The sequence below is a fragment of the Amia ocellicauda genome, chromosome 6 (assembly GCF_036373705.1).
Source record: "Amia ocellicauda isolate fAmiCal2 chromosome 6, fAmiCal2.hap1, whole genome shotgun sequence".
NCBI classification, from domain to species: Eukaryota; Metazoa; Chordata; class Actinopteri; order Amiiformes; family Amiidae; genus Amia; species Amia ocellicauda.
The window spans coordinates 10,061,625-10,086,823 of record NC_089855.1 but is presented as its reverse complement, the minus strand read 5'-3'; the positions used below and the strand labels follow the sequence as shown (position 1 = coordinate 10,086,823).

General features: G+C 40.9%; 2 protein-coding genes across 4 annotated transcripts in view; one reads left to right on the top strand and one right to left on the bottom strand.

The window, feature by feature from the left end:
• Positions 1–952: 952 nt before the first annotated feature.
• cyfip1 (cytoplasmic FMR1 interacting protein 1) overlaps positions 953–25,199 on the bottom strand; it is a 46,555-nt gene continuing 22,308 nt past the window's right edge. For both annotated transcript variants that reach the window (XM_066706080.1, XM_066706079.1), the window contains exons 18-31: positions 24,276–24,372; positions 23,431–23,507; positions 23,099–23,207; positions 22,195–22,314; positions 21,025–21,224; positions 20,507–20,594; positions 10,962–11,105; positions 9,940–10,030; positions 7,018–7,148; positions 3,274–3,346; positions 2,829–2,923; positions 2,387–2,625; positions 1,949–2,096; positions 953–1,715 (exon numbers count right to left, since the gene is read on the bottom strand). In XM_066706080.1, coding sequence (XP_066562177.1) covers positions 1,551–1,715; positions 1,949–2,096; positions 2,387–2,625; positions 2,829–2,923; positions 3,274–3,346; positions 7,018–7,148; positions 9,940–10,030; positions 10,962–11,105; positions 20,507–20,594; positions 21,025–21,224; positions 22,195–22,314; positions 23,099–23,207; positions 23,431–23,507; positions 24,276–24,372 — 1,777 coding nt within the window. In that variant the 3' untranslated portion in view covers positions 953–1,550. The remainder of the gene's footprint in view (positions 1,716–1,948; positions 2,097–2,386; positions 2,626–2,828; positions 2,924–3,273; positions 3,347–7,017; positions 7,149–9,939; positions 10,031–10,961; positions 11,106–20,506; positions 20,595–21,024; positions 21,225–22,194; positions 22,315–23,098; positions 23,208–23,430; positions 23,508–24,275; positions 24,373–25,199) is intronic.
• Positions 14,514–18,265, top strand: fndc9 (fibronectin type III domain containing 9). Of its 2 annotated transcripts, none has more exons than XR_010816972.1 (2): positions 14,514–15,043; positions 16,041–16,105. XR_010816972.1 is itself a non-coding variant. In XM_066706078.1 (2 exons), exon 2 carries the CDS (start codon positions 17,332–17,334, stop codon positions 17,980–17,982), a length of 651 nt encoding a protein of 216 aa, XP_066562175.1. In that variant the 5' UTR covers positions 14,514–15,043; positions 17,198–17,331; the 3' UTR covers positions 17,983–18,265. The 2 variants fall into 2 exon arrangements, 1 of the variants encoding a protein (XP_066562175.1); XM_066706078.1 differs by lacking the exon at positions 16,041–16,105 and adding an exon at positions 17,198–18,265.

Genomic DNA, 25,199 nt, shown 5'->3' with positions numbered 1-25,199 from the left:
TGTAAATAATTGTTACAAGAGTTCTTCAGAATAAAGAAAATGTTCGTAAATGGTAGCGGTTTATATACTTTAACAGCACTGTATTGACTTTTTTTCTTTAAATGAATTTCACAAAGATCTTTATACTTTCCTTGTGCTGCTTAAAATTAGTTCAAACACTGTTATGCTGACATGTCCTCACCAGGTGCAATCCTGGAAGTTCTATTGCTTTTAATTAAGTACTTTAATTAATTCTGAATCAATTAATCAGCTTCCTTTGGTTTTAATAGGTAAGATTATTCAGGGAAAGTCGATTAATTACAATGGATGCCAGCAATCTTTCCTGGGTAGATCAAGTTCTCGATTCATGCTGAAGGGTTCGTACAACTCCACTCAAGAGGACTCTTTTTGAGTGGAGTTGTACGAACCCTTCAGCATGAATCGAGAACTTGAGCTCATTGACTCAACACCAACCTGAGCAGGACTGGATTTGGTCGTCCATCTGAAATGCAACCTCACCTTCACGAATTGCAAAACCATCTCTCAACCCTCCTGGTCATTTCCCGCAGAAAAGACTTCCAGAGCGTCTCGGAAGATGCACTGTAATGGAGGTCGAGTTCTGTGGCCACATGCTTGAACAAATACTGACATCTAGTGGATGAAACATTGAGTGAGGCAAATAGGGTTCTAGTTCAATCTGGGGAGTCATACACCTCAGTTTACACACTATGATAAAAGTGGACTAACACACATTACACAGAAAAACAATATGTACCTTTTGTCTTATTTTAATGCAACAATGGATGTAAAGAATTATAGAAATAAGAAATGACATCTGGCACACTTTCTTATATTATTTGTATAATTCATACAGATTTACAGGATAAAGTCAGGATATACCAACAAAAATGTCCAGGAAATTATTCATCACACTCTCAAATTTATCTGAAAATATTCAACAGCTAGAAGAGACTCAGATCAACAGTTATTTTTATTGAATTCAAACAAAGTAACAATTCAAATAGAAAAGTCACAGGCAAGAAATGGTTACCAATAGAAGTTGCAATAACTTGGTTAAATATCATTCAGATTAAGGTTATATGATTTATTTTATTTTTAAGGACTTAGCATGCAATTTTACTAGTTCACAAAGCAAGCACAGTATTCTCTACAAACCCACTCTTACGCAAGATCAGATTTACTGTTTACTACCCGTCCTTCACCACTGCAAACCGTTTTACTGTTCAAGAACCATTTAGCAAAAATCCCACAAGATTATTGTGCCTTCCCCTACCTCATTTTCCACATTGCAAGGTATAAAACATATAAAATAAGTAAGGTAGTATATATATATATATAATATATAAAAAAACATTTTATAAAGCGTAGACATTAAAAATGAAGGGGCCGTGAGCGTTACTTTTCTCTCTCTTCAATAAGGCACAAGCGTGTACAGAATCATCTGGCCCAGACCCGATCTAAGGCACATAGTACAACGGGCTCCACACTCCCGAGGAGCGTCCGTGTCCGTGGCCACTCGGCTGGTGGGGACGCTGCCGTCGACGCCGGTCTCAGTTGCTGGCCAGGGACTGGTGGATGGGCGGCTGGAAGCAGCGCACGTGCTCCACGGGCATATTCTCCCCGTCTCCAGCCTTCAGGTACTTGTACAGGATGCCAAAGATCTCGTCGTTCAGCACCTGGAACTTCCGGATCCGGTCCACCATCTTCTTCAGCGGCTGAGAAACGGATCGACAAACGAGTGAGGGAGACCTTCCCTATATACACAGACACATTTTTTGTCCTATCTATATCAGTACCTGAGTGTTCCTTGTCCGCCGATCTATTAGGGGAATACATTTCTCACTAGAAGGCCTCACTCTCACCCTCACAAAGCGAACTTGAACCCTGAGCTGCCGGAGTGCGACGCCCCTGTATGCATCACCCTCCGGGACAAGCACTCGTCACTCACCACACTCTTGATGATCTCATCCTTGCCGTCGTGCTTCTGCACTTTGATCAGGTGGTAGCAGAAATCGAGGATGTCGAAGCGCCGGTGCTGCCCCAGCAGGGTGATGATCATACAGCCGGCCCAGTGCAGCCCGTCCCCGAAGCACTGCCTGCCGGGGGGAAAAACAAGCACGTCTTACAGACAGAGCAGCGGCTGCCTTTCCTCGGCTCAGACACGAGTCTCTGGGTCACAGCGGGGAGCGGATTTTTGGATTTGAAACACTGATAGGGATTGTGAATGTACATGTACAATTTGTTTACAGTGGGGATAGATCACTGAGTGGAACAGAGGGGGAGGAAGGGGCTGACGTTCTTCTCCAGACTGAGGGGCTCTAACGGACCGAGGCACTGCTAAAGCCCCCCCAGCGCTGGGAGCCGGCCGCAGCGGCGCAGTACTCACTCGACGGTGAACTCGTGGGCGCCCACGGGGATGCAGTACACGAACTGCATGGCGCTCCAGAGCCGGTGGAACTCCACGCACTCGTCCACGTGCATCACCCCGTTGCTGGGCAGGGGGCCGCGCCAGATGGGGTCGTCCAGGAAGCCACGGACGCGGGTCAGGATCACCTCGAACATGGACAGGCCGCAGCACAGCCTCTCTTTTGTCAGGAGGTCTCCTTCTCTTGCGATGGCAATTTGCTGAATGGGAGCAGGATGATTGATTAATTGGTTAATTAATGAAATGCTTCTCCAGGAACTGTGAGGAAAGGTATTGAGCTTAACATCTGTTCTTATAACAAGATGGGCATTATAAAGCGTACAGACAGAAAAATGAAATGCTAATATTGCCTAACCTGCCACTTTCATTTAATATTGGACAATTCGGGGGCACCAACACACACCTGCGGGGTTCCCAGGCGCTCGATCAGCGGAACGAGGTGCAGCGCGGTGTACTTCGTCTCCAGACGTTTCATTTTTGCATCAAGGCGCTCACCCTCTAAAACAGAGAAATGTGTGTCATGTACAAGCAAAGATATGGTTACTGTACATACTAGACAGTCAGGAACAAAGATACAATTAAACAAGTCCTTTCAGAAATGCATCACCACACAGGGGAGGAATAACTTCTGAGACTCGGCATTCGTAACTTGTAAAACTTGTTCAACAATTTGTAAGTCAAAACATTAACCTTTTACTTCATCGAAATTTGTTTTTTTATAAAACTTGTTATGTTTTTGGTCTCATGCCCATGTTTTGCTTACATGAATACTGTCCCTCTGTTTACAGTGCTGCAGCTTTTAAAATACGGATCAGAGTCCCACATGTCAGTAAAGAGTAGACAATCACCTTTGACATGGATCCGCGGCAGAATGTTCTGGAAGGGAGCCGCGTGCAGGAGGTCACACACTTCCTCTTGTGACTGAAAACATGAACAGATAAAAACATAAGTGTATACATAGTATAAATTAGGTTTTCAATAAAACTGACAGTGAATTGGGCCATTCTTTGAAGATCAATGCTTCCCTTTCGTCCGTCGATGGTATCAATGTAACAGAACTCCCTATAAGGCAGGGAGCCAGGACGATTTGAGAACGGAGATTTGTAGATATTTTTGCATTACTTGGTCTTCCATTACCATTAATCGACTAAAAGATATAATGTCCAGTCAGATGAGGACACGATGCAGACCTGAACACCACCCCTTTACTGAACTCAAAGCTGTCTAGGGAACAAATGATCACTCTTATCTTCTCAACATCAGACCAACGGCCTTCAGGACAGCTCTGGGTTTGTGTGCGTTTGTCTGCCTTTTCTCCAGCTTAAAGCTGTCTTCAGACATGCAACTAATGAAATTGGGAAATGTGGTGTTACGTGCGTGTGCTGTGTGTCTGTTCTCCTCCTATCCCTATTGTACGCAGGGGTCCCGCTGTGATTGGCTCTCGTCCCCGTCACTCAACTCCGCTGTTCCATGCTGTTCCTGTCCAATCAGATGTCTCCAACTACTGCTTAAATACCCCCTCATTCCTCCATTATGGGAGACTACCGATTGCAACGCTGTTTCGTGTTGCTACCCTGTCTGTTTGTGTAAAATACCTTTGTGATTGATTGTTTTTGCTTGTGTAAATATCCACTGTTTCTTCTGTTTTGTTTCCGTTTACATTGTATTGTGTATTGCTTTCTGTTCAGGGGAGAACGGGTAGATAGGTGAGATACCCATGGGTTTGCACGGGTACACGTAGGGATGTATGTTGTCTAGCACATTAGGTATTTAGGTAGGGGCGGTGATCACCCCTCTGTACTAGTTGTTAGGTTTGATAGTTTAGTTAGTGTAGCTAGTTAGGGTCGTCCTACAGATCCAAGTCAGGTAGTGGTTTACTCTTTTAGACTAGCTTAGATAGGTTTTGTTTTGTTTCAGTGTGTTTTCCAGGGTGTTTTCCTCTGTATATTTGTTCATTATTTGTATCATGATCATCACGTGTTTTTGTATACTGTACATACTTGTATATACTCCCCTCCCCATTGTAAATAAACCCTTCTTATATATATATATCTTAATGATATTGGGTTGGTTTTTGCACTCCCTTCACTCTCCCACTACTGCATTTGTGCGTTTTATATTACGTTCCTCTTATCCCCTTACATCAGCCACTTGGGGTCGTAACATGTGGGCAAGACACATTAGTGTCCTGTATAAACCAAAAACTACAACATCCAGCCACAAGTACTGTTTGGCATGAACAGAAATGACAGTGTGCCGTGATATCCAGTCCTACCTGGAGATGGCAGTGCCGTGCTATAAACTCAAAGCCTACTCTCAGCTCATGGTGTCCTGCTGCGACACCAAGACACACACACATCCAGCCGATCTGATCTTGACATCATCGTGAGCTGCATGCCACAACTTACTGCCGACCACTTAGGCGAAATTACCCTCTTTGTGCAGTTACACACATATGTCCACAATGATGTCATCTGAATTAACCTCCGGGCAGTAGTTTAACATTTAGAAGACACAGCATTGCTGGAGTTTTTCCAATGGCATAATTAATACAAAAAAAAAAAAAACTACACAATTTCTACACAAACCAACAAAGAAAAGTAACAACCTCTTATGCTGTGGTGCTGTAAGGAAAAACAATATCTGTTCCTAATGGAGTCTCACCCAACACAGAGAAAAGTGAGACAGGCGTCTGATAGCATCACAGCCTGACAACAAGTGTCTCACAATGCCAGCCGAGATGACATTGTTGACGGATTACAAACACAAACGTATAGGATTCTACTTGTCACAAAAGTTTTCTATGCTGTAGATGAGACGTGATCATCAAAAACAGCACAGACTCCATTAGCAGGACAAGTGTTGGATTTTGTTTTCGGCACCGGCTGCGATGCATCGTTCGGTTGAAGCGGCTCATTTCCTGGTTCAGTCGTGAGTCACATGACTTCTATAAGTGGGATCATCTATTAACAACACTAGAGAAGTCCAGCTGAATTACAATTAAACTTATTTTTAAAAATAAAATGTTTTTAGGTTCATCAGCCTCTCTGAAAAGTAAGGGTAAGCTTCTGCAAGTGGATCTACACTTAAATGAAAAGCATCAGCAAAAAAGCATTAGACTACTTCTTTAGATTTGTAGATATTTTCTCTCATTCGAATGCAATAACAACAGCGGCACTTCAGACAGGACTTAGAAGCAGCTTGTAACATTTCACGTCCACAGTTCTGCGGAAACCTTTGTGCAGCGATGATTCACGCATAATGAGATGTGTGTAGATATGAGAACACATTCAATAGCTTCTTTAAAAGTCTTGTACACAATCGACTGACCTTCAGCGGCTTTACTCATTCCAACGTTAGACCAAAATCTCACCTACAGCTCACTGAGCAGACCTTTACTTAAATGTCTCGTTTACGTGCTCCTCTCCCTCTCTTCACTCAGAAGCAGCCCTGTGAAGACCTGACATTATCCCAGCTCAGTGCAAGGGGGTGTTGGGGGCCAGGAGGAAGTCTTCATATTATTTGAGCTGCTGGGTTGGTGGTGGTACATATTATAAAAGGATTTAATTGTGAGTGAAAGGTCAGACAGGAAACAAAAGGGAAGAGAGGCTGTGACTGATTAGCAGAAGTGAAATAAAAGGAGACCGAAGATGTGGGAGCTGTAATGCTGGACACCTTGTTGACATTTTTCTCAACAGGTCAAACTGTCCAGGCCTCTCACGGTTCCTACAGAGATTGTTGGACAGCATGACGCATTGTATGTTACCATGTGTAACTGGCAGTCTGTAGGACCTTGGGGACAATCAGTGGCAGAAGCCATTTTGGCTCCCACACACAGAGAAAGGTGGGTCTAGAGCCAAAATGGCTGCCAGTTGGCTCACTGGCCACGGGGTCTGGTATATAAAGGGGTTCTGATTGGTGGACAAAGAGGGAAGCATTAGTTTGCTTGCAGAGATCTCGTGTTTAAGCCTATGCTTCAGTTTTCCTCACTGATGGTTTAAAAATGATAAAGCACCGTATTTTCCATTTTGTTTGATAAAATAAAATTAAAAATGACAGCATAGTATCGGATACAATGCAATCAAAAACAGTTACACACATCTGCATAAGGCTAACAAAGCAATCAATTGGAGGGGATCCAATCTAGGAAGGACATAAAAATAAAAAAAGCAGTAAACTGGCACTAATTCAACAGTCTGGGCTATAAAACCGAAAACAAAGACGGCATGGTTTCCACAGCAACCACTATTTGTCACTCAAGACCGACTGGATGATAGAAAGAAACACTGTGTCCTTGCAGGTGTTTTGTGTCCCCACCCCCCTCACTTTTAGAAGACGCAAGATCAAGGTATGGGATGATAAGAGAGATATGGATAGATAGAAATACTGTATTATCAAACATACTGTGGATATAAACAAATGCTAATTTCCATTCAACTGCATGTGAACTGGCAACTTGTTTACATACAACAGCATGACTACAGTCCTCGAGTCAGGGCTTGACCGGTTCATATTTTACCCAGATGGAGGAAAATATAACCGCTCTGAACAGGAAGTGGGCAAATGGTGGGAGAAGAATGCATTGGCCATACCAGGCTCTGCTCAATGAGGAGACAGAAGAGGACCGCGTTGCCCACTTCTCGCAGGTTCTGGAAGCACACGGTCTTCAGCTCGGCGTACTCCACGATGTCCTTCAGCTGGTGGTGGAAGAACTCCAGTATACCTGCAAATAATGAACGAGAGGGCATTCAATACAGGTCAAACAGAGGAAAAGGCTAGTTTAAGGATCAGGTAGTTGACCAGAATAAGTAGAGAGAGTCAGTGATTATCAGTTCTTCTGTAATATGGGCACAGTTTAGGAATAAAAGCTCATTCCAGTGCGGTTAAGACCCACATGCGGGTCCTGAGCACGATTCAAGGTTCAGAGAGAACATAGCTTTGAAGATGAAGATAATATCACAGAATCAGCAGCAGATTTGAGATATATCACATCTCTTCTCTGTTCCTCTATTCATTTATTACCTTACTGGGATGGGAAAATGCATCTGAAGTTCCCTAATGAATATAAATCAGGATTAAGTCTTTGATGCTTTTCAAAAGTACAGTATAGAATTTTAATGGATGTTATCATTGATGTTTGTTTAATTAAAGTTCAGAAACAAAACAGTGTAGACTCTTCCATAAACAATGCTCGTCTCAAAGCACCATCTATAATTACAAGGCACTCATAGCTTGCATACTTCTTTCAAGTCACATGGGTTTTCATTTGAGCAACACTTCAATGGGTAGATTATATACCGAGAAAGGAGCTCCTAGGAAATCTGATTGTTTTAAGATTCCAGCCGATTCATCTGGCTTAAGACAGGGTGTATAAAAACATACATGCCTTACTCACACAGAGACAGACAGACACACCCAGACAGATAGATGGTGTAAGAATCCGCCTGCGCACTAAACGGCACAGAGAATATTACATGGAGCAGTAGTCTTTCAGCAAAGGGCATAGTGTCTTAACACAACTCTGTCAGTAGAAAGCATTTCTTACAGATAACTGTAACCTTAGTCAGGCTGAATAAAGCTCACAATCGGTTTACTCTCCTGTCGATCACATTCTCAGCATTGCTAATCTACCGGACTAACACTAGAAAAGCACAGTCTATGACATCTCAGTCTCAGCTACTGCCAGTTACACAGCATGTGCAGAACAAACTGAAAGACAATTAAAAATATACATATTAAAAAAAAAAACATGATAATGAATGCATAGCACTCACTTAACTATTAGAGGATCTGTCGAGTTTACTGTGCAAGTGGCTGGTCTGCAGCGATTCAGTGACGTATGTATGAATGCATGTGCAACACTGTGCTATGGAAATGTACTAGACGCTACGCAGGGTGGCAGCAATTACAAACCTGTCAGTTTGAGTAAGATCCCTGCCGAAAACCACTGAGGGCATAAAATAGACTCCATCCACAAGGGTGAACACGCAGGCGGCCGGACAAGCCAAACCTGCAAACGTGCTAAATGATCGGAGACTACGAGCGCGACCTCTTTCCACCCGAGTAACCTGATCACCATCTCCTATCTGAGAGTCAATCCCCAGGTTTCAGGGTCCATCTCTGCTGTACAGTTTGGACATTAAGCACAGAGATGAGAGGGAAACCAGGAAAGCCACAGCAGAGGGGTGAGTGGGGGGGAAGTCTCAGAAAGAGACAAGTAGAAATAAATGAGCCAGACACATAAACTCCCAAATTACACTGTCCCCTCGATGATGGGTTAGCCTTGCATAAGCTAATGAGCCAAAAAGCAATTACTTCGAGAAGACGATGAAACTTGCCAAAGAGTCTTGTCTAAGTCTCATCTAAGAGCAAAATCTCCTAAAAGTGTGTTTAAGATAATTACAAGAATGAATTTTAATGCGATTCCGGACTTAACTAGGCTGGAAATGGACGTTTTGCTCAATTTCTTTTCTCTCCCGTCTGATCTAGAGCAGCTGAAATAAGAACAAGTATGGGCTTGGTTACCCATCGACCAGCAAAGCTGCTGAACAGTCATCGGGGAGGGGGTACGCTTACAAGGTAAGGACTCGTACCACAAACCGGCTAATTAAACTGTGGGAGACTGACACTTATTAAAGACGCTTGGCCATAAATGAGAGATGAGCACAGGAAAGAAAGCAGACTTTAACCATGGTGAAGTGATTGTCCCCACAAGCAGGAGGGCCTGGGATTCTGGGAAATTTATACATTTAGGATGCATCTACAGGCAGCTACTCGGAGTTCCTGTTAAAGAGATTAAATTTGCTGTGCAGGTAAAAGGAGTTCACATAATTCAGCAATGACTGATAAAACACTGACGAATGCTTTTAGCAGAGTATTAGAGAGGGCAGAATGCTTTCCCTAAAAATACAGAAGCGTTTATGTGGAATGAACCATTACCACTGCATCCGGCATTAATTACAGGCTTCGACAAAAGCAGCACACTAGTTATTCATCATTCCGTGTCCTGTCAAAGAGGACATGTCAGTCAGTCCCCGTAAGGAGTACAGTGAATGACCCGTCTCTGACTGAATATGCTCTCTATGGGGCCTGCACTTTTTGTCCATTCTCACTATCGCATGATCTTGGGTACCTTACAGATAAACGGCTTGTGCCGGTGCCTGAGGGAGCGAAGATGAGCTGTAAAGATTAAGATAACAGAAGGAGGGATAAGCTGTAAAACAGGTGTCAAACATGCGTAGATGGAGAGAAACCAGCTCCCAGCACCAGCTGAAGGCAATGAACACCGACCACACATCTGAAGGTCCTTTCAATAATTAATCAGAAACGATCATCAATAGTGTAACTTTCCATGAGCAGGACTGAATGGCTAATAAGTGTGGGGTCAATTTTCTTTGGGCTACGATATGGTTCTGATCGACCATTCTCAAATCGACGTCGGAGGGAACACTGCAGGTCGGATGCGATTGGTTTCCAAAAGCCAGCGGGTGTCCGAAAGTCGCTCGCTCACTAACCTGGGGAGCCGTACTCGTGTCGCGGAAGCCGGCAGATTTTGGGCATCACTTCCATCAGAGTCTTCACATACTGCAAGATGGTTCCCTGTAGCTGTGAGGAGAAAGAGAGGCATTATCATACCATGGTGTTGTACTGAAAATCCCTGCCTTGGGACCAGAAGAAACATGCCCGCTAACATGGGCAAAGCATATTAACAAACTGAAGCTGCGTAACGACAGCTTTTTTTCTCAATGCCTCAGGCTACATCCGAATTAATTACAAACTTCTTGACTCATGTTCAGATTAAGAGCCAGGAGGAAGATGCTGGGTATATTTCGCTACAGGTCGTTGATCAATCTCAGTCATTAAACACTCACAAAACAAGCCATCAATGTACTGTTGAAGTAGGGAAAGTTTCTCATTGATTGGGAGCAACAGATATGAAATCAGTTCAACAGAATCTGGTTTCCAGCTCGGACATTCTAGGCCGTCGAAAAGAGAAAAAACCTTCAATTAAAAGGACTGTTCAATAAAAGGGAAGGAAGTCATGGCATAATTTGAATGTAAACAACAAAAGCAAAAGTGCTGTATTCTACTTGTATTCTCTTCACACTATAAAATATAAAGTATATTTAAAGCACCATAAAATAAACTACTAAACCAAAACAACCATCTGTATATCACTCCCCTATACTGTTATACACAATTTATGATTAATGCACAATGCCTGGAACAATGATGCCACTCAAATTAAGATCATAAAGAGAAAATCATTATCTAAAACAAACAAAAAGCACATGAGAATTGAAATGTTGTCCTTTGTTTGGGGTCGAGATCACGTGACTTCATTTAAAATTAGTTTTTGAATTGACTGCTGTAAAACCAATTGCTTTGAAACTTCATAAGCTAATAAAAATTCTGAAATTCTGTTTCACAGCTCCCTCAACAGAATTTTATTTTTTAATCGCAGCCAAGAAAACGACCGGAGTGAGGCACTCGGAGGTTTTTGCTGACTCTGTGCATGTAGCAGGTCTCCACTTACCAGACTCTTTACTACCTTCAGCAACTCCTCCATCACCACGGCTATCCCCTGGTATCCCAGCAGCCGGCAGATGGCCTTGAAGTGAGGTGGGCCCACGAAATTCCTATAGAAACCATAGATGCTGCTGTACGCCAGATTCAGTGCCTGTTTTTAAAAATATAAGAAATAAAAGTGTCTATTAGGGCTTCCCATACATCATATCGTCAGCACACAGAATGCCTTCTTATTCTGGAAAGTATTTTAAAACCAAGTCTAGAATCTTAGTTCTCTCATTCGTTTACTTTTCCGTTATCTTTTAATCATCATTTTCAACATGAGTACACCGAAGCAGGAAGCCGCAGAAACGCTTCTTGATCCAAAACCAATGTAGTGCTTTTCAGAAGCTTAAAGAAGTGAGTGATTAGATTCCACAAATATGTCTCTAAAACAACATGTGTCGCTGGAATGTGAGTTCAGGGCCCATAACGTGTCTTCTCCTTGTTCACATACTGTCAATCAAGAATAAACATTAATATTTAACATTATAAAGTCCAGTGCAGCACTATCAGGAAATCAGCTTCAGATCAGTAGCAGGGGGGTGTATCGGAGGGTAACATTCATCTAAGATTTAAGATGCTGGCTAGTTTGAGTTTACTGCTGACAATATTCTGCTCATCTTGTGTATTTGTGTAGCTAACTGAGCCCAGCTTTTAGTCAAAGAGCCCAAAGTCTCCGCTTAAACATCATGGCTGGATGACATTGTCCACACTGCCTATTTCCCACAACTTTATATAAAGTTTGCCTCCTATTTTAATCTTAAAACTCATTTTTAATTTATGACCCCTGGTCCTTGTTTCACTGTTGAGAAACAACCCTTTGGGTTAACCATCCAACTCAGATTTGAATACACGAATCAAATTTGGACACAGCCAACGTGCATCAGCGATTCTACAAAAGTTATGACCGTTGCTCCATGGAATAATTTTTTCTCTTAGCATCTTTAAACCAAGACTATTTTTAACATTTACATTTTTGACATTCTGACACAAATTTCCTTTATTTCCTTTTTGCTTATGTACTGAAGCTCTCCTATTGAACGTTAATCATAACTATAAAATGTCGTTTGAGAATATATATGCTTTTTAAATGGTTGTCGAAAAGATCAGTTGGGGAATAAAGCTGCATAAACTTAATTTAGGTAAAGAAAATAATGATAAAACAATAACTCTCGACTGTCAGAAACGGGCCGAATAATTAATTTGAAAAATTATGTTAGAGAAATGAGCAGGGTGCTGCCAGCATATTCATTAATAAATATGGTATGAGTTCAGGAGTCACAGAATACAAAATAGAGCAGAGAAACCACCAGCTGGCATACAGAGGAAGGACATCGGTTTCCTACCACTCTTGATTTTTCAGAAACAATGTTTTACCGTTATTAGAATCTTAAAACTACCGATTATTAGTGGTTTTCTTTGCAGTTACGGTCCTCCCACCAGACTCGTACAACAGGTAAAAGGTCAAAAGATTAACAGAATTGCATTTGCCAGGCGCAAGATGCCACCACTGGAACGGAAACTGTCCGTATTCCCTTTTAAACCATTGGCATCAAGTGTTTCATATGGGTAACATATTTCCGTATTTTTGGGGAATTAAGAGTCTGCAGAGTGAACTTTACCAGCCCGAGTAGAGTGTGAACCCGGCCTGCTTTGCCATAAGAACAAAGATTACAAAGGAGAGGAGGCCATTCGCCCCATCATGCTCGTTTGGTGTCCATTAATAACTAAGTGATCCAAGGATCCTATCCAGTCTATTTTTAAATGTTCCCAAATTATCGCTTCAACCACATCGCTGGGGAGTTTGTTCAGATTGTGACGCCTCTCTGTGTGAAAAAAGCACCAAAGCACAGAGTCCAGTGGATCAGTTTGTGCTTTTTCTTCATCGTCTTTTAATTGGCCAATATATTGTGACTGTCTATTAATTACATTAAACGATCACTGACAAAGAATATTTCTTTTCAAGTTTAATTTCCTACTTCAGAGTCGAATCCCAGCAGATCAAAAGGACGACAGTAAGCTTAGTAGAGCTCTTCAAACACATCTTAAAAGAAACCAAGAACACACAATTAAAGAGCTGAGCATCAATACATTAAGGCTTGGAGTTGTGCTAAGAGTTGGGGGGGGTGTATTAAATGTAACATTTTATAAATATTTAATATTTCTCTATAATTAAAAGCAGGGGGTGGGCAGTGACAAAGCAATTTTGATGCACGTCACAATATATTCCACTCAGCTTCATGTGACAACTAAACGAACGCTCCTGCTGAGCACCGAACAGGAAGTACATAATTTTACATGCACTATACTCCACAAAGTCTACTATTATGAATGAAGTTACTTTTCGAAAATGTTTGAATAAGTCTGAAGCTTCTATTTCAAACTCATTAAAAAAATGTCCTCACACCAGTAATGTGAACATCCCAACATATTCGGAGACTAGAGCTAAAACGGACAGAAACATCTGCATCTCCTTGGAAAGACTTGGTCAAGGAGCACTTCTTTGACAGGCTGTCTGAAAAGCACGGGTTTCTCACAGAGATCGCTCCCAGCTATGACTCCTGCCATGTTCACCAGTCTCCATCCTCAGCCTCCCTTTAGTAACCCTTGACCTTGCCAGGACATAATAACTGCCGAGGTCAGGAAGCTCGGCGAGTGTAAAGCGACGAACAGAATTAAAACCCATGCTCACTGTGCAACATGTGGGCGGGCGCGGAGTATTGCTATCGATTGCCACATCTTGTGAAAACAACAACACAGACGCACAGTGTTCATGTCAAAACAAATCGTTACTGGAACAAGCTCCCTCTACAGTGTGGTCACGTTCACCCAACAGCTCTTCCTTCTGAGGTTCATCCTGCTTTGCCTTGTTTTGACAAGATTAATCCTTTACCTTTCTTGTAGGTTGAGTGCCCACCATTTTTAAAGGATGTGTTTTTTGTTGATGCTTTTTTATGGTACACTGAAGTACAGCTGTTTTAAATCACTACAATTATTAAACGTATGTATTCATAAATAGCAGGACAAACTGATACAGATATCCATGCCATTGTACTTTAAATAAATCTGTATTCGTCCATATAGGATAAAATATGCTGTAAGTGTTTGTGGCATCTTTAAGCACATGTTGAGTGGATTACTACTAGGCTACACCCTGCTTAAAACACAAAAATACAAATATATTTTAAATAATGCAGAAATCTGCATTAGAAGAATTCAACTGATGGGATTACAGTGGTAGTGGCAGTTCACCTGTCTTTGCTTTTTAAAATGTTTAGCTAATTAGTTTTCCTTCAAAGCAATTTCTATTTTAAAAAGAAAGAAAAGTTTACAACACACCACTGACTGATGTGGGAGCCAACTGCCGAGATACATCTGAAACTGATTTCCCCAGTCCTCTAATGCAGAGGAAATTATTAACAGAATAAAACACCACCTAGCTACAATACACTACAGGATAGGAGAGGGGAAGGATAAAAAAAAAAAAAAACATTAAAAAAAACATTAAAAATCCTCCCTTGTCATGTTTCTGGACTCCATCATTGAGGAGAGACCTACTTTGCCTGCATTAGTCATCACTGAATATAACTGATGCGAACTGCAACCAGAAGCAGCTGGATTTTTTATGCCGCTACGTCCCTGCTGCAGACAGCTCTCCGAGTCCCATTCCAGGACGTCAACGCTGCTGAAGAGCGGGAGGCAGAGAAGCTGAGGCTGCCATTTCTCACACATCCTCGTTTATTGTATTAAAACAATTATCATTAATAAGCAAGAAGGCACGGCAGAAGAGATGTGCTAGCTCACCGGTCCGCCCCCTGTGCCTCTGCGATAGAAAGGCAGCAGACACTACAGCACCGACAACGCAGGGACGAAATGATCAACAGCATCCCCCGAGGTAGAGAATAGGCGGGCGCAGAGACACCTGGCAGACACGCTCTCACTTATTAAGGGACAGAGAAGGGAGTGAATGACAGCTGCTGGACTACATCAACAAATTATCTCCATCAAGAGCAGCTGTGAGCATCAAAGAACTGACGACTTCTGATGGTAACCTGCTTATCTCTTATCTTTTCCTCTCTCTATTTCCCTCTCTTCATATCACATAAGTCTTGCACACTTTACACTTCAGCCTTTGATTTCCGTCTCTCATTCAAGTGAGAGACGCTGTTGCTGTCATTAAAACTTCGATCTTTAAAAGGGTACGCTTACAGGCAGCAACAGATAGTATCAATCAGATGCATTCGGGGGGGGAGCGGTGAAAAACTGCCGAGCCCTGAGGCTTTATTTAAGCACCTGGTATTACATGCTTGTCTGAGTTAAGATGGCAAAAGCAAAGTGCAGGACAGAGTCTGGCTGTGATTGAATGGATTTCTAAATTAAATTCCTTTGGGCACCTTTTATGGTTTCCTTTTTTTTTTTTTTACATTTTTCACATTTCAGGATACAGTTCTCCATGTGTCTAAAGGAAAGGTTCCATGTATTACTCAATGCATTCATCGGTGCTGGGCTTTGCAATGAAGAACAAACTCAATGTGTACCAGCCTGTTAGTCAGACAATATCATTGATGTACACACAGAGAATGTATGTGTGTGTGTATATATATTATATATGAGAAAGAGAAATAAATGTATATATTCTCTATATATACACACACACAAGTTACCATAATGCAGCAAGTCAGAAAATCCCAAACCAATATAAAAACAGGGCATTGAAAGCCTTAAAGGACTGTGATTTTATGGGGTTCAGTTTCACATTTTTGTTACAGAAAAGCAGGGGATCACCCTGGAAGAAAGCAAAGAGATTTGTTTTGTTGGTGGTATAAAATGATGTTATCTAAACAAATATAAATCAAAGTCGAATTTTAACTGGCAATTTATATATATATATATATATATATATATATATATATATATATATATATATATATATATATATATATATATATATATAAAAAAAGAAAACCTTCGATAATAGAAGAGATCTAAGAAATAACCACATAACAACCCTAATAATAATAATAATATCTGACTATACTCACAGTGGGCAAGAGGATTGTGACCAGGAGAGCACAAGGAGGTGGGGATGACAAAACAGCAGTGAGTCAAGTAAGACTATGAATATGATTAATGGCAAAGGAATTGGGGGGAAAAAAAAGAAACAATTTGAAATCACCCACACACACCCTAAACTTCTTTGTACCGTTTTCAGAAATTATTTTTCTAAAGCATCTGGGTTCCTTTTGAGTTCTGTGTAATAATAATCAAAAAGAAAAGTGTTTTTACAATATTGCAAAACACTGAAACACCTTGATGCTGGTGATAATCTCCAATTTATACAGGGAATATGACATTTGTTTTCTCAGCGTAGGATCATACGCTTTAACCAAGGGCAAACAAAGAGATTTGACTGACCCTTCACTACTGCAGCAACAGAAGCACACCACAAACATACACTGACAATTTTTAATGCAAACCCACACAAAGAGCTGAAAGACTGTTACCGAGATATGGGCATTTAGCAGGGACACATTCAACAAGACTTTAATATGAAATAATAAATATACAACATTGCCACACTGAGCTATTTACCATGATCTGAAGCTCAAAATACACACATTACAACAAGAAAAAGTGCAGACTATTGGAAAGCCTTTTGTAGACAATTTAAATGTCTGTTTTCAAAGAAGAGAACAATGCTTTTAGAATAACGAGTGAAAAGGCAGCAGGACATTCAGGCACCCCACTGGCCACACTGATGTAGTATGGTAGGAACAAGGGAAAGCACATTGATTTTCAGCAGTTAGGGCTAACAAGCGCAGACTAAGGGATTAGAAGAGAGAAAAAAATATTGAAATTAAGTTATCTTTAAAAGCAATATTTTCTCTGTACATTTTTAATTCTGTTGATTGAGTTCAAAAGCTCCATCACATCTCTACATCCCCAGCCGCCCTCCCCCCCACCAAATGAATGTAGTTATCAAAATAGGTCCTGTGTCTAGAAGTTCAAGCAGTAATGATTTCCTGTCCACCAAATAGCAGAATTCTCTCTTCAAAAGAGAGTCAATGTAAACTAATTAAATTAATAGTCTACATATTTAAAATATTCTATTCATGTATAATCATGGCTAAAAACAAAAGATCAGCTTTGAATAGTATAAGCTTATGAGACATCCTCATATAATCCATTTCTTTCTTACAGCCCACCTGTTATGCCCCAAACGATCATCCTAATCCCACAATCCTCTGACAATGGAATCCTACTTTAAACGCAACCTGGCAGAATCATTCTGATCAAACAAAACCCAATCAAACTAGTAAAGAGAAACCAATGACATGGGAATCACTGTGCAAAACATCACGGCCACCTCCGCCACCGTGACCTGGCCAGCTTCCCCCAGCTGCGTGGACAGTTTCTACAGCATCATCTACCATCCCAACTGGAACAGCGTCCTGACCGGCTATTCCATCAAGAACTTCCTAAAGGAGGACAAGATCCCGATGGGGCAGACCTCCGCCAGCTTGGGCAACCTGAGCCCCCAGACCACCTACATCCTGTGCGTGACGTGCCAGTCTGTCAACCCCCACAGAGACCAGTGCCAGCTCTTCAACACCCTGGGCCAGGACAGCTCGGCCCTGGGCAGCGGCAGGAAGGAACTGGCCATGGGGATCTGGCTGGCCAGCAGCATCCTCCTCCTCCTCATCGCGGGCATCCTCCTGTACGGCTGCCTGCACATCTGGTGTCGTAAACGTCAGGAGCACCCCCCAGAGGGCAGCGGTGCCGAGACAGGACTGCCCCAGAGCCTCCACAAGGCCGAGAATGCATCCAGGCTGTACTCCACCAGCCGCAACGGAGAAGACTCCCAGCTGGCCACCATTATAGAAAACCCTTTCACGTCAGCTGAGACCACCTCGGTCAGCGATCAAGACACCGAACAGGTGCCCCTGGAGAGCCAAGACCAAGAAATCCTGACACAAATCCCGTAATAAAATAAAAATCTTCCATGCAGACATGGCTTACTCTCCCATACATCTCTACTTTAAACCCAATGAAGAGAGAAATGAACATTGTCTGCTTGTACTGAAGGACTCCTCTTCCAGTGAATGTAGTTTACGTCACCCTCAGAAATCACCCACCCTTAGGGAGCGATTTTATTATTTTTAAGTACATTCTTAAATCGGAAATTATACTAAAAGTACTTTTGATGTAATTTAATATGTGGGGAAAAGTTCTCTGATCAGTTTCAAATAAAAGTTTCATGATCTGTCATTGTCACTCCATTGCGTCAGTGTTACCATTTCTGAAAACAATGGGCTGAGAAAATTAGCATTCCACTAAAAGATTCCTCACTATAATAAAAACATTGTCCTGTGCTGACATGGTACACATAACAGAGCTAACTGTGACAGCTATATCAATTTCTATTATGTTTCTACGGTCAGTCAGAGCTGTGAACTGTCTGGTTTGTTTATGTTGAAATGTCACTAATGCACTGATGTTTGGCCTACGTGAGGGAGCTGCATTATTTATTGGATGACGGTTGGAAGTTGGAGATGGTTTTGCTCAAACCTAGACATTCACTCACCGGAATTCTATTTTAAAACCCAAAACAGATCACAATATCTCTTGAATACTTATGGATCATAAATCTGTGCCCAATTAAATATTTCTACTCAATGCTAATCAGTGTGGGCCATTTCTTGGATTCCTCTTGAGTGAATGTGTATTGCCGTCACACAGTGCGTTACAGTTGCCAACCTTCATCTCCTGCAGTCCTGTCTTGAAATAATCAGCTACTTAACCACTGGGAGTACATAAAGTGAAACATAACAAACCATAGAGCTGCGGATCTCCAGAGCTTTAAAAAGCCCCATGAAAGGTTGCCTGGATACATGTGCTGTATTGTGATGAAGAAATCTTTATAAAAAAAAAAAAAAAAAATCAACCATCAGCTCAAAGTAATTTGTTCAGTTCTAGCTCAGATGTTACTACAAACCATGTCTTTTATAAGAACTTGTTTTCTCTGCAAACAGCCTGGGCAAGAAGCAATGCATAAAAACCCAAAAGTAGCAGATTATACCTAAATTAGTAAACTTACAGAGCTGTAGCAATCACATGCTACCTAAACAATGCCTTATAACAGTATAAAATAGCCCTTGGCAAATCCAAAAGTTTTGCACAGAATCATGGTGTTAAAAAGGGGACATGGGGATTTCATGGCGTCGCTATAATTACATATACACTAGAACATGTTTGTAGCGTCAGGAAAAAGAAAATGGCCAATTAAAGGAAAGCTATATGTTCCTTCAACAGAATCGACACTTGAGAAACAGTTTAGCTTTTTCTTCTCCTGTAAAACCTCGGTGCCATGTAGGAGCACATGAGAAAAATCTGGCATGCAATACACGTATTCAAATTAAACTAAACGCTTGAAAAATAAATTCTCAAATGTATTATACTGTGCTGAGCTGGAAGACCAGCCACCCCCGGGAGATACTTTTAAAACAATCACCCCACTCTTTGAGACACTAAACTGGGCTTGTTCATCTGACAGAAAAACTATTCTCTAAGGAGATCTCATTTACATGGCAGGTGGATTAGCCATGGATTATTAGAACGAGTCGGGCCTGTAGCCATTCTCAGACAGTGGATCACTGTGGCTCTGCACCGAACACGGCGTGATCAAATATGACATGTCCAGTCATGGATTTTAGGGAGATTACCTTACACACTTCAGCCAATGATATGCAAAACACCTCAGTATAGAGCCTGCAGAATGGCTTCATGATTTTTTTTTTCTTTTTCTTTTTATGGCTGCGGTTATATGCTGTATATATATATATATATATATATATATATATATATATATATATCTCCATATCCTACCAGACACTCAGACCAACATTAATACATTAAAATTCATGAATTTTTGCAGTTTATACTTTCACACACTCTCTCCCCAAGAAGGATGGGGAAAAAAAAAAAAGCATCTCCAACTGCTCACACTGCTGGGCACTAAACAAACCAATCTGAAGCCCACGCACATACCACACTATAAAGATAGTGCACTGTGCAGAAACAAGGATTGCTCTCTTCTCCCTCCTCACCCCATCAACATATCCACAGCAACTTGTGAACCAATTTACTGGACCGGTGCCAGTTCAAGTTATAAACCATATTTTAATACAGCAGATAATTGATAAAAAAATTAAGTCATTAGAATTTAAGGTTAAAACGATTTTACGATAAACGGAAAGGGTCAGTGTTTCACACAATCACACAGGAAGAACAGAGAACTTCCTATACAGACAAGCAATGGACTTCTACCACAGCTGGTAATAGTGTCCCCTTAACACTGAAGAGAATTAAGTGTTGCTGACCAGAAAAAAAAGAGCCAGCCGGGTCGGGGTCTCTGTGCGTGAGGTGCCAAAAAACAAAGAGGGTTCAATCTGGAAGCAATGGTGAGGCGATAACACGACTAAGTGGAAAAACCATGCCTGCCCCACTGACCTTGGAGCCGTACAGGTACTGCGGCTGAGCGTTGGGAGGTTTGTCCCTCTGGAACTCTTGAGAGAAGGGCAGGACAGTTCGCACAAACCTACCAGAGGAGAACAGAGGTATAACAGCTGGAATGCAGCATCAAGATGAGATAAAGAGCATAAACTGCAGATATTTAGGCACAAAAACACTAGTGTGAAGCAATTTACACAAAATTCTTCTTCCAGTCGGTCTCTTATGCAACATTTGGAAACTAGGACATTGCATTTTACTTATATTTTTTATCTTTTAGGCACAATCTACAAAAGGAGCAGATGTTTAATGCACTATTCTACCCAGAATGCTCCAGTGAAGGAGAACAGCAGGAGAAAAAGCAGGGAAATGCAACTCAAGTAAATCCCAGAAAAAGATAAGCAATGCGGTCATCTGTCCCTGATTTTGGCATTTACATGAGATGCCTATCTCCGCTTTTTGAACCGCATTCACAATCACATTTTCCAGAATAAAAGTAGGAGGGGAGCCCAAGATACCTGTTGGTTGAGCCGTTGTAACAGTAGTTGGGGAGGAAGTCATAGTTGAGCTCCCAGAAGACGTGAAGGGTGATCCTGCCATAGGGTGCCGACACATTGTGGTTGGCCTCTCTGAACATGGCGTCCAGGCTGTCCAGGGTCAGGAACTTGCTGAGAAGCTTGTGGGTCATCCGGTTGATCTCCATCAGACCGTCCAGTTCCTACAAAACATCGATTGGCATCATTACAGCAGGCAGGGCTTGGTCTGCCAGCGCATGCTACTGGTAAACACCCAGCTAACCTTCCTAGACATTGCTCGCTAAAGCATGACCTTTTCAGCAAAGACAAACCGTAATAAAGAGAAATATCCTGTAGTCAAATTAAATTAAAGCTTGAATTTTGGTTTGATTTTGGAAAACAAAATCCAAAGGAGTCAACCCCTGAAGTTATTTACCTTAATTAACATTTTTAAGTCCTTTGGCAGGCAATTAATTTTAAAGACTAATATTTATTTATTACACACGCACACATATAGATACAAATTTATATATATGATTTTAGAAAGCCTTTTAACATTTTAAATTAATGCATTTATCATGTGTTGCTTACATTTTAATCATACTAACAGCTGCACTGCAGACACGAGAAATGGGATACTCAGGGTACAAGCCCATATGAATATTTAATAAACAATCATACTGTTCAAAATATGTTAACGTTTGGAAAAACATGCAGCTCGCATTGGATGAAGGCATCTGCTAAATCACACTTGTACATAAGAAAAATGGGAACACTTTACAAAAACGGGCCCCGATTCATATCGAATGAATGTCTGAATCCCACAGGGACAACACACGAATGCCTCACACACTTCCACTGAGTTCTGATGTTGATCAGCATGTAAAAGCCCCGACCCCAAACCTAGGCTGTGATTACCAGCAGAACTCAGATGAAGTGTTTAAGGTATGAATAACACATGAATACATTGATTAATTATGAATTGGTGCACGGAAAAATAAGTAAATAGAGAAAAAATTGAAAGAAAAAAGGGCCAGTGTTTTTCTGAATCATTTCACCTTGAGTGGCAAGTTAAAGACTGATCTGAGTGGGTGAGAAATGGATGCAGGCAGGCATACGGTGTGATCATTTAACATGAGCTGTCGTCAACGGAGAGTCGCTGAGCAAACGTACCATGATGGAGGTGAGGTCCTCACTCTCGAAGCGGCTGATGGCCAGCTCCAGCGACTTGGACATGGCAGCAGAGACGCGCTGGGTGATCAGACGGTTCAGGTCTATCGATCGGCCCAGGAGCTGTAGAGCAGGCAGCGCAGAGATTGTTTAACAAAAGGCACAGCCAGAGCGGTATCTTTATTTGTACAACTGAAAGCCTTGTAGTGATTTATATTGATGAAACTATCCGTCCACCGCTTGGAAAATCTTCGAGAGCTGTGGCAAACACCGGACTCTAAATCAATTCAATAAACAGTTAGAATGCAGGCGTGTCTACAGATAAGAGAGTCAAGACGACAAAGGTTAACTAAGGCTAAAGAAAGATGAACAATTTTTGGAAAGACAAAAGCATATATAATTGGTTTAAGACTAAAGCCATACAAATTAGATGATGGCCAGGTATTAAAAATATAATATCTATGCACAGGCAATACATTCATTTTAAAGCATTTATTCAGTTATGAAATTCACAGTGGGCCTCGGGGCAATCATCCTCGATAAAACCACAACAGGATGCGAAACACCCAAGACGTTCTCTTCATATCAGCACAACATAAATAACATGCACATACTGTTCCATCAGATCCAACAAGCGATTCCCAAAAGGCTTCCAAATCGCAAGCATCAAATAAACCATCCTAATGAAGCTACATAGCATTACAATTCATTTGTACTTGAGATTAATGGCTCAAGGAAAGGTTTCTGAGGTTCTTTTCCCACATGTAAGACCTACTGCACAAACTACATCTGTTGTAAAATATTAATACAAAATACAAAAGCAACCAGAGCAAGATGGAACACATACAGTTTCATGTTAACCATACAAGTACAAGTAGCAGTGAAGGAGCCATTTCTCCTAAGATACCTGGACATGCTTCTGTTTGAGTAAGGTCTCGTATCGGTTGGAGGCTGGCCAGGGGATATTGGCTCCTTGATTCTTGCACTCGGCGCGCAGACGCTTGTCTAAGAGCAAACTGACACCAGAACACAGGACAGCAATGGGTCAAGGACATTGAAAGGAAATGTGCAATAAAAACTGAGAAGCACAAACAAATACCGTGAATAAGAAATATAACTTTATTCCTGCTTGTACTTTAATCAGCTTCAATGCAGACCCTAGAAATCTAGAGCATCAGACCAGTCACATCATCGATAGATTTTAATTCAAGTTGTATTCAAAGGGTGTATTTTACAAACCTTCCAGCCAGAATCTTGTAGTAGGCAAATATTTGGTCAGCAAGTTTGTAGACAAACTGATCAAAACACAGGTTAACCTAAAAACAAAAAGGGACACAATGTGAACATGTAAACCCCCTAAAAGCCCTCTCTCGTGTAAAAACAACCTATAAACAGACAAAGCAGAGGCAGGATGAATTGGTATGTTCTTGTATGCATTATTTTTGATATCACTAAATATGTCTTAGTTCAACTTGATTGTGATTTTGTTCTACACTGTAATTTAAAAGAGACCGAGTGCTTTTCTCTTGGTATAGTGGAGACCTGGAAACCATATTTGTTAACCATATATGTTAAACGAATGTGGTATTATAATCCGCAATATTCAAATTTAAAAATCATGAACCAGAGAGTTAAATGAAGGTGTTTTTAAGTTAAATTTAAGTGCGTCCAAAAATAAAATAAAAAGCTGCTGCTTTGTTTTCCTTTACCAATGCTATCACAAACTACTTTGATTTACTGGAAAATAATAATTCAATTCCCCTCACACAGTTTAAATTTCTCCTGAGCTTAAATAATAACGATTTAGAGGGAGATTAGTCCAATCAATACAAAAATAACAAAGACAAAGCAGCTTACAGGATGTAAAGCAAACCATTTATTAAAAGGGCAAAATCAACATGACCCGTAGACAATTAGGGGTAGCTTAAGTTTTGATAGTGATGAATACAAGTTTTCTTTCAAGAATGATTAATAATGAAAACACAAACACACATCCTCATCACCTTTCCACCAATGCTGTGAGGAGCCTTTATGGCTAAAGTGTTGAAAAAGACAAGCACAAACAGCATAAACTAAACCATTACCTCAGCTTCAATCTCATCATAAAGGAACTGTTTCTTGAATTTCGTCAGGGCGTAATGCGCACTGTCATTGTACAAGTCCAGTGGATAAAGGACATACCTGAACAGAGGAGGAAAAAATGCATTTGAGTACAGGAGTCAGACAACCATCCAGAAAATGGTGTGCAAGTACTTATTTGAGACTATTTATAGACTACAATTCTGCTAAAAGAAATGTTCATCTTAGGTACAAAACGGGTCCCCTGTAGTGTAGGGCTCGACAGATATATCAGAGCAGTGATATTATCAGCACATATTGGGCTTTTACATAAATATCTGTATCGGCACATATTCCACCGATATATTGTCTCAAACTATTGGCTAAATATTAGTTTTTTAATTTCAAATGACCATCAATTCCTTCGTCATCATTCACACACATAAATACGTTTATTTGGTTTTACAGTCGTTATTATAATTATTTACCATTAATTTTTAAGTTATGGCGCTTTAGCTTTTGCTGGAAGATTCCGACTCCATAGTGATTCTCATGCACTGCGGCACCGCAGACACACTTCTGAGGGCACCAGTGAAACAAACACACTCCCACTGAGAAACGCAGGGCTCATAAACCAAAACAAGTGTTTTACTAAAACCCTCATAACCAATAGAAAGTATTTTTGAAAGCTGTGCTGCATTTGAGTATCCATGGTTTTGATTATTTATTTTCATTATGACAGAAGATTACTTTATACTATGGCATAAAGGCACAATTTCACTGAAAAGTTAATTAATTCAAAATGTAAATATAAGCCAGACCAGCACTTAACACTATCATAGTATTTGCTCTAATGTATAGAACAAGCAAATTTTTCTGTGTGTTAAATTGCTCGTATAGTTTGGTCTTTGTTCTAAAGTATAGTACATGCATATTTTTATATTTTTCCT

Coding starts and splice junctions, on each gene's coding strand:
- fndc9 (XM_066706078.1), top strand. CDS start 17,332: ATGGGAATCACTGTGCAAAACATCACGGCCACCTCCGCCACCGTGACC.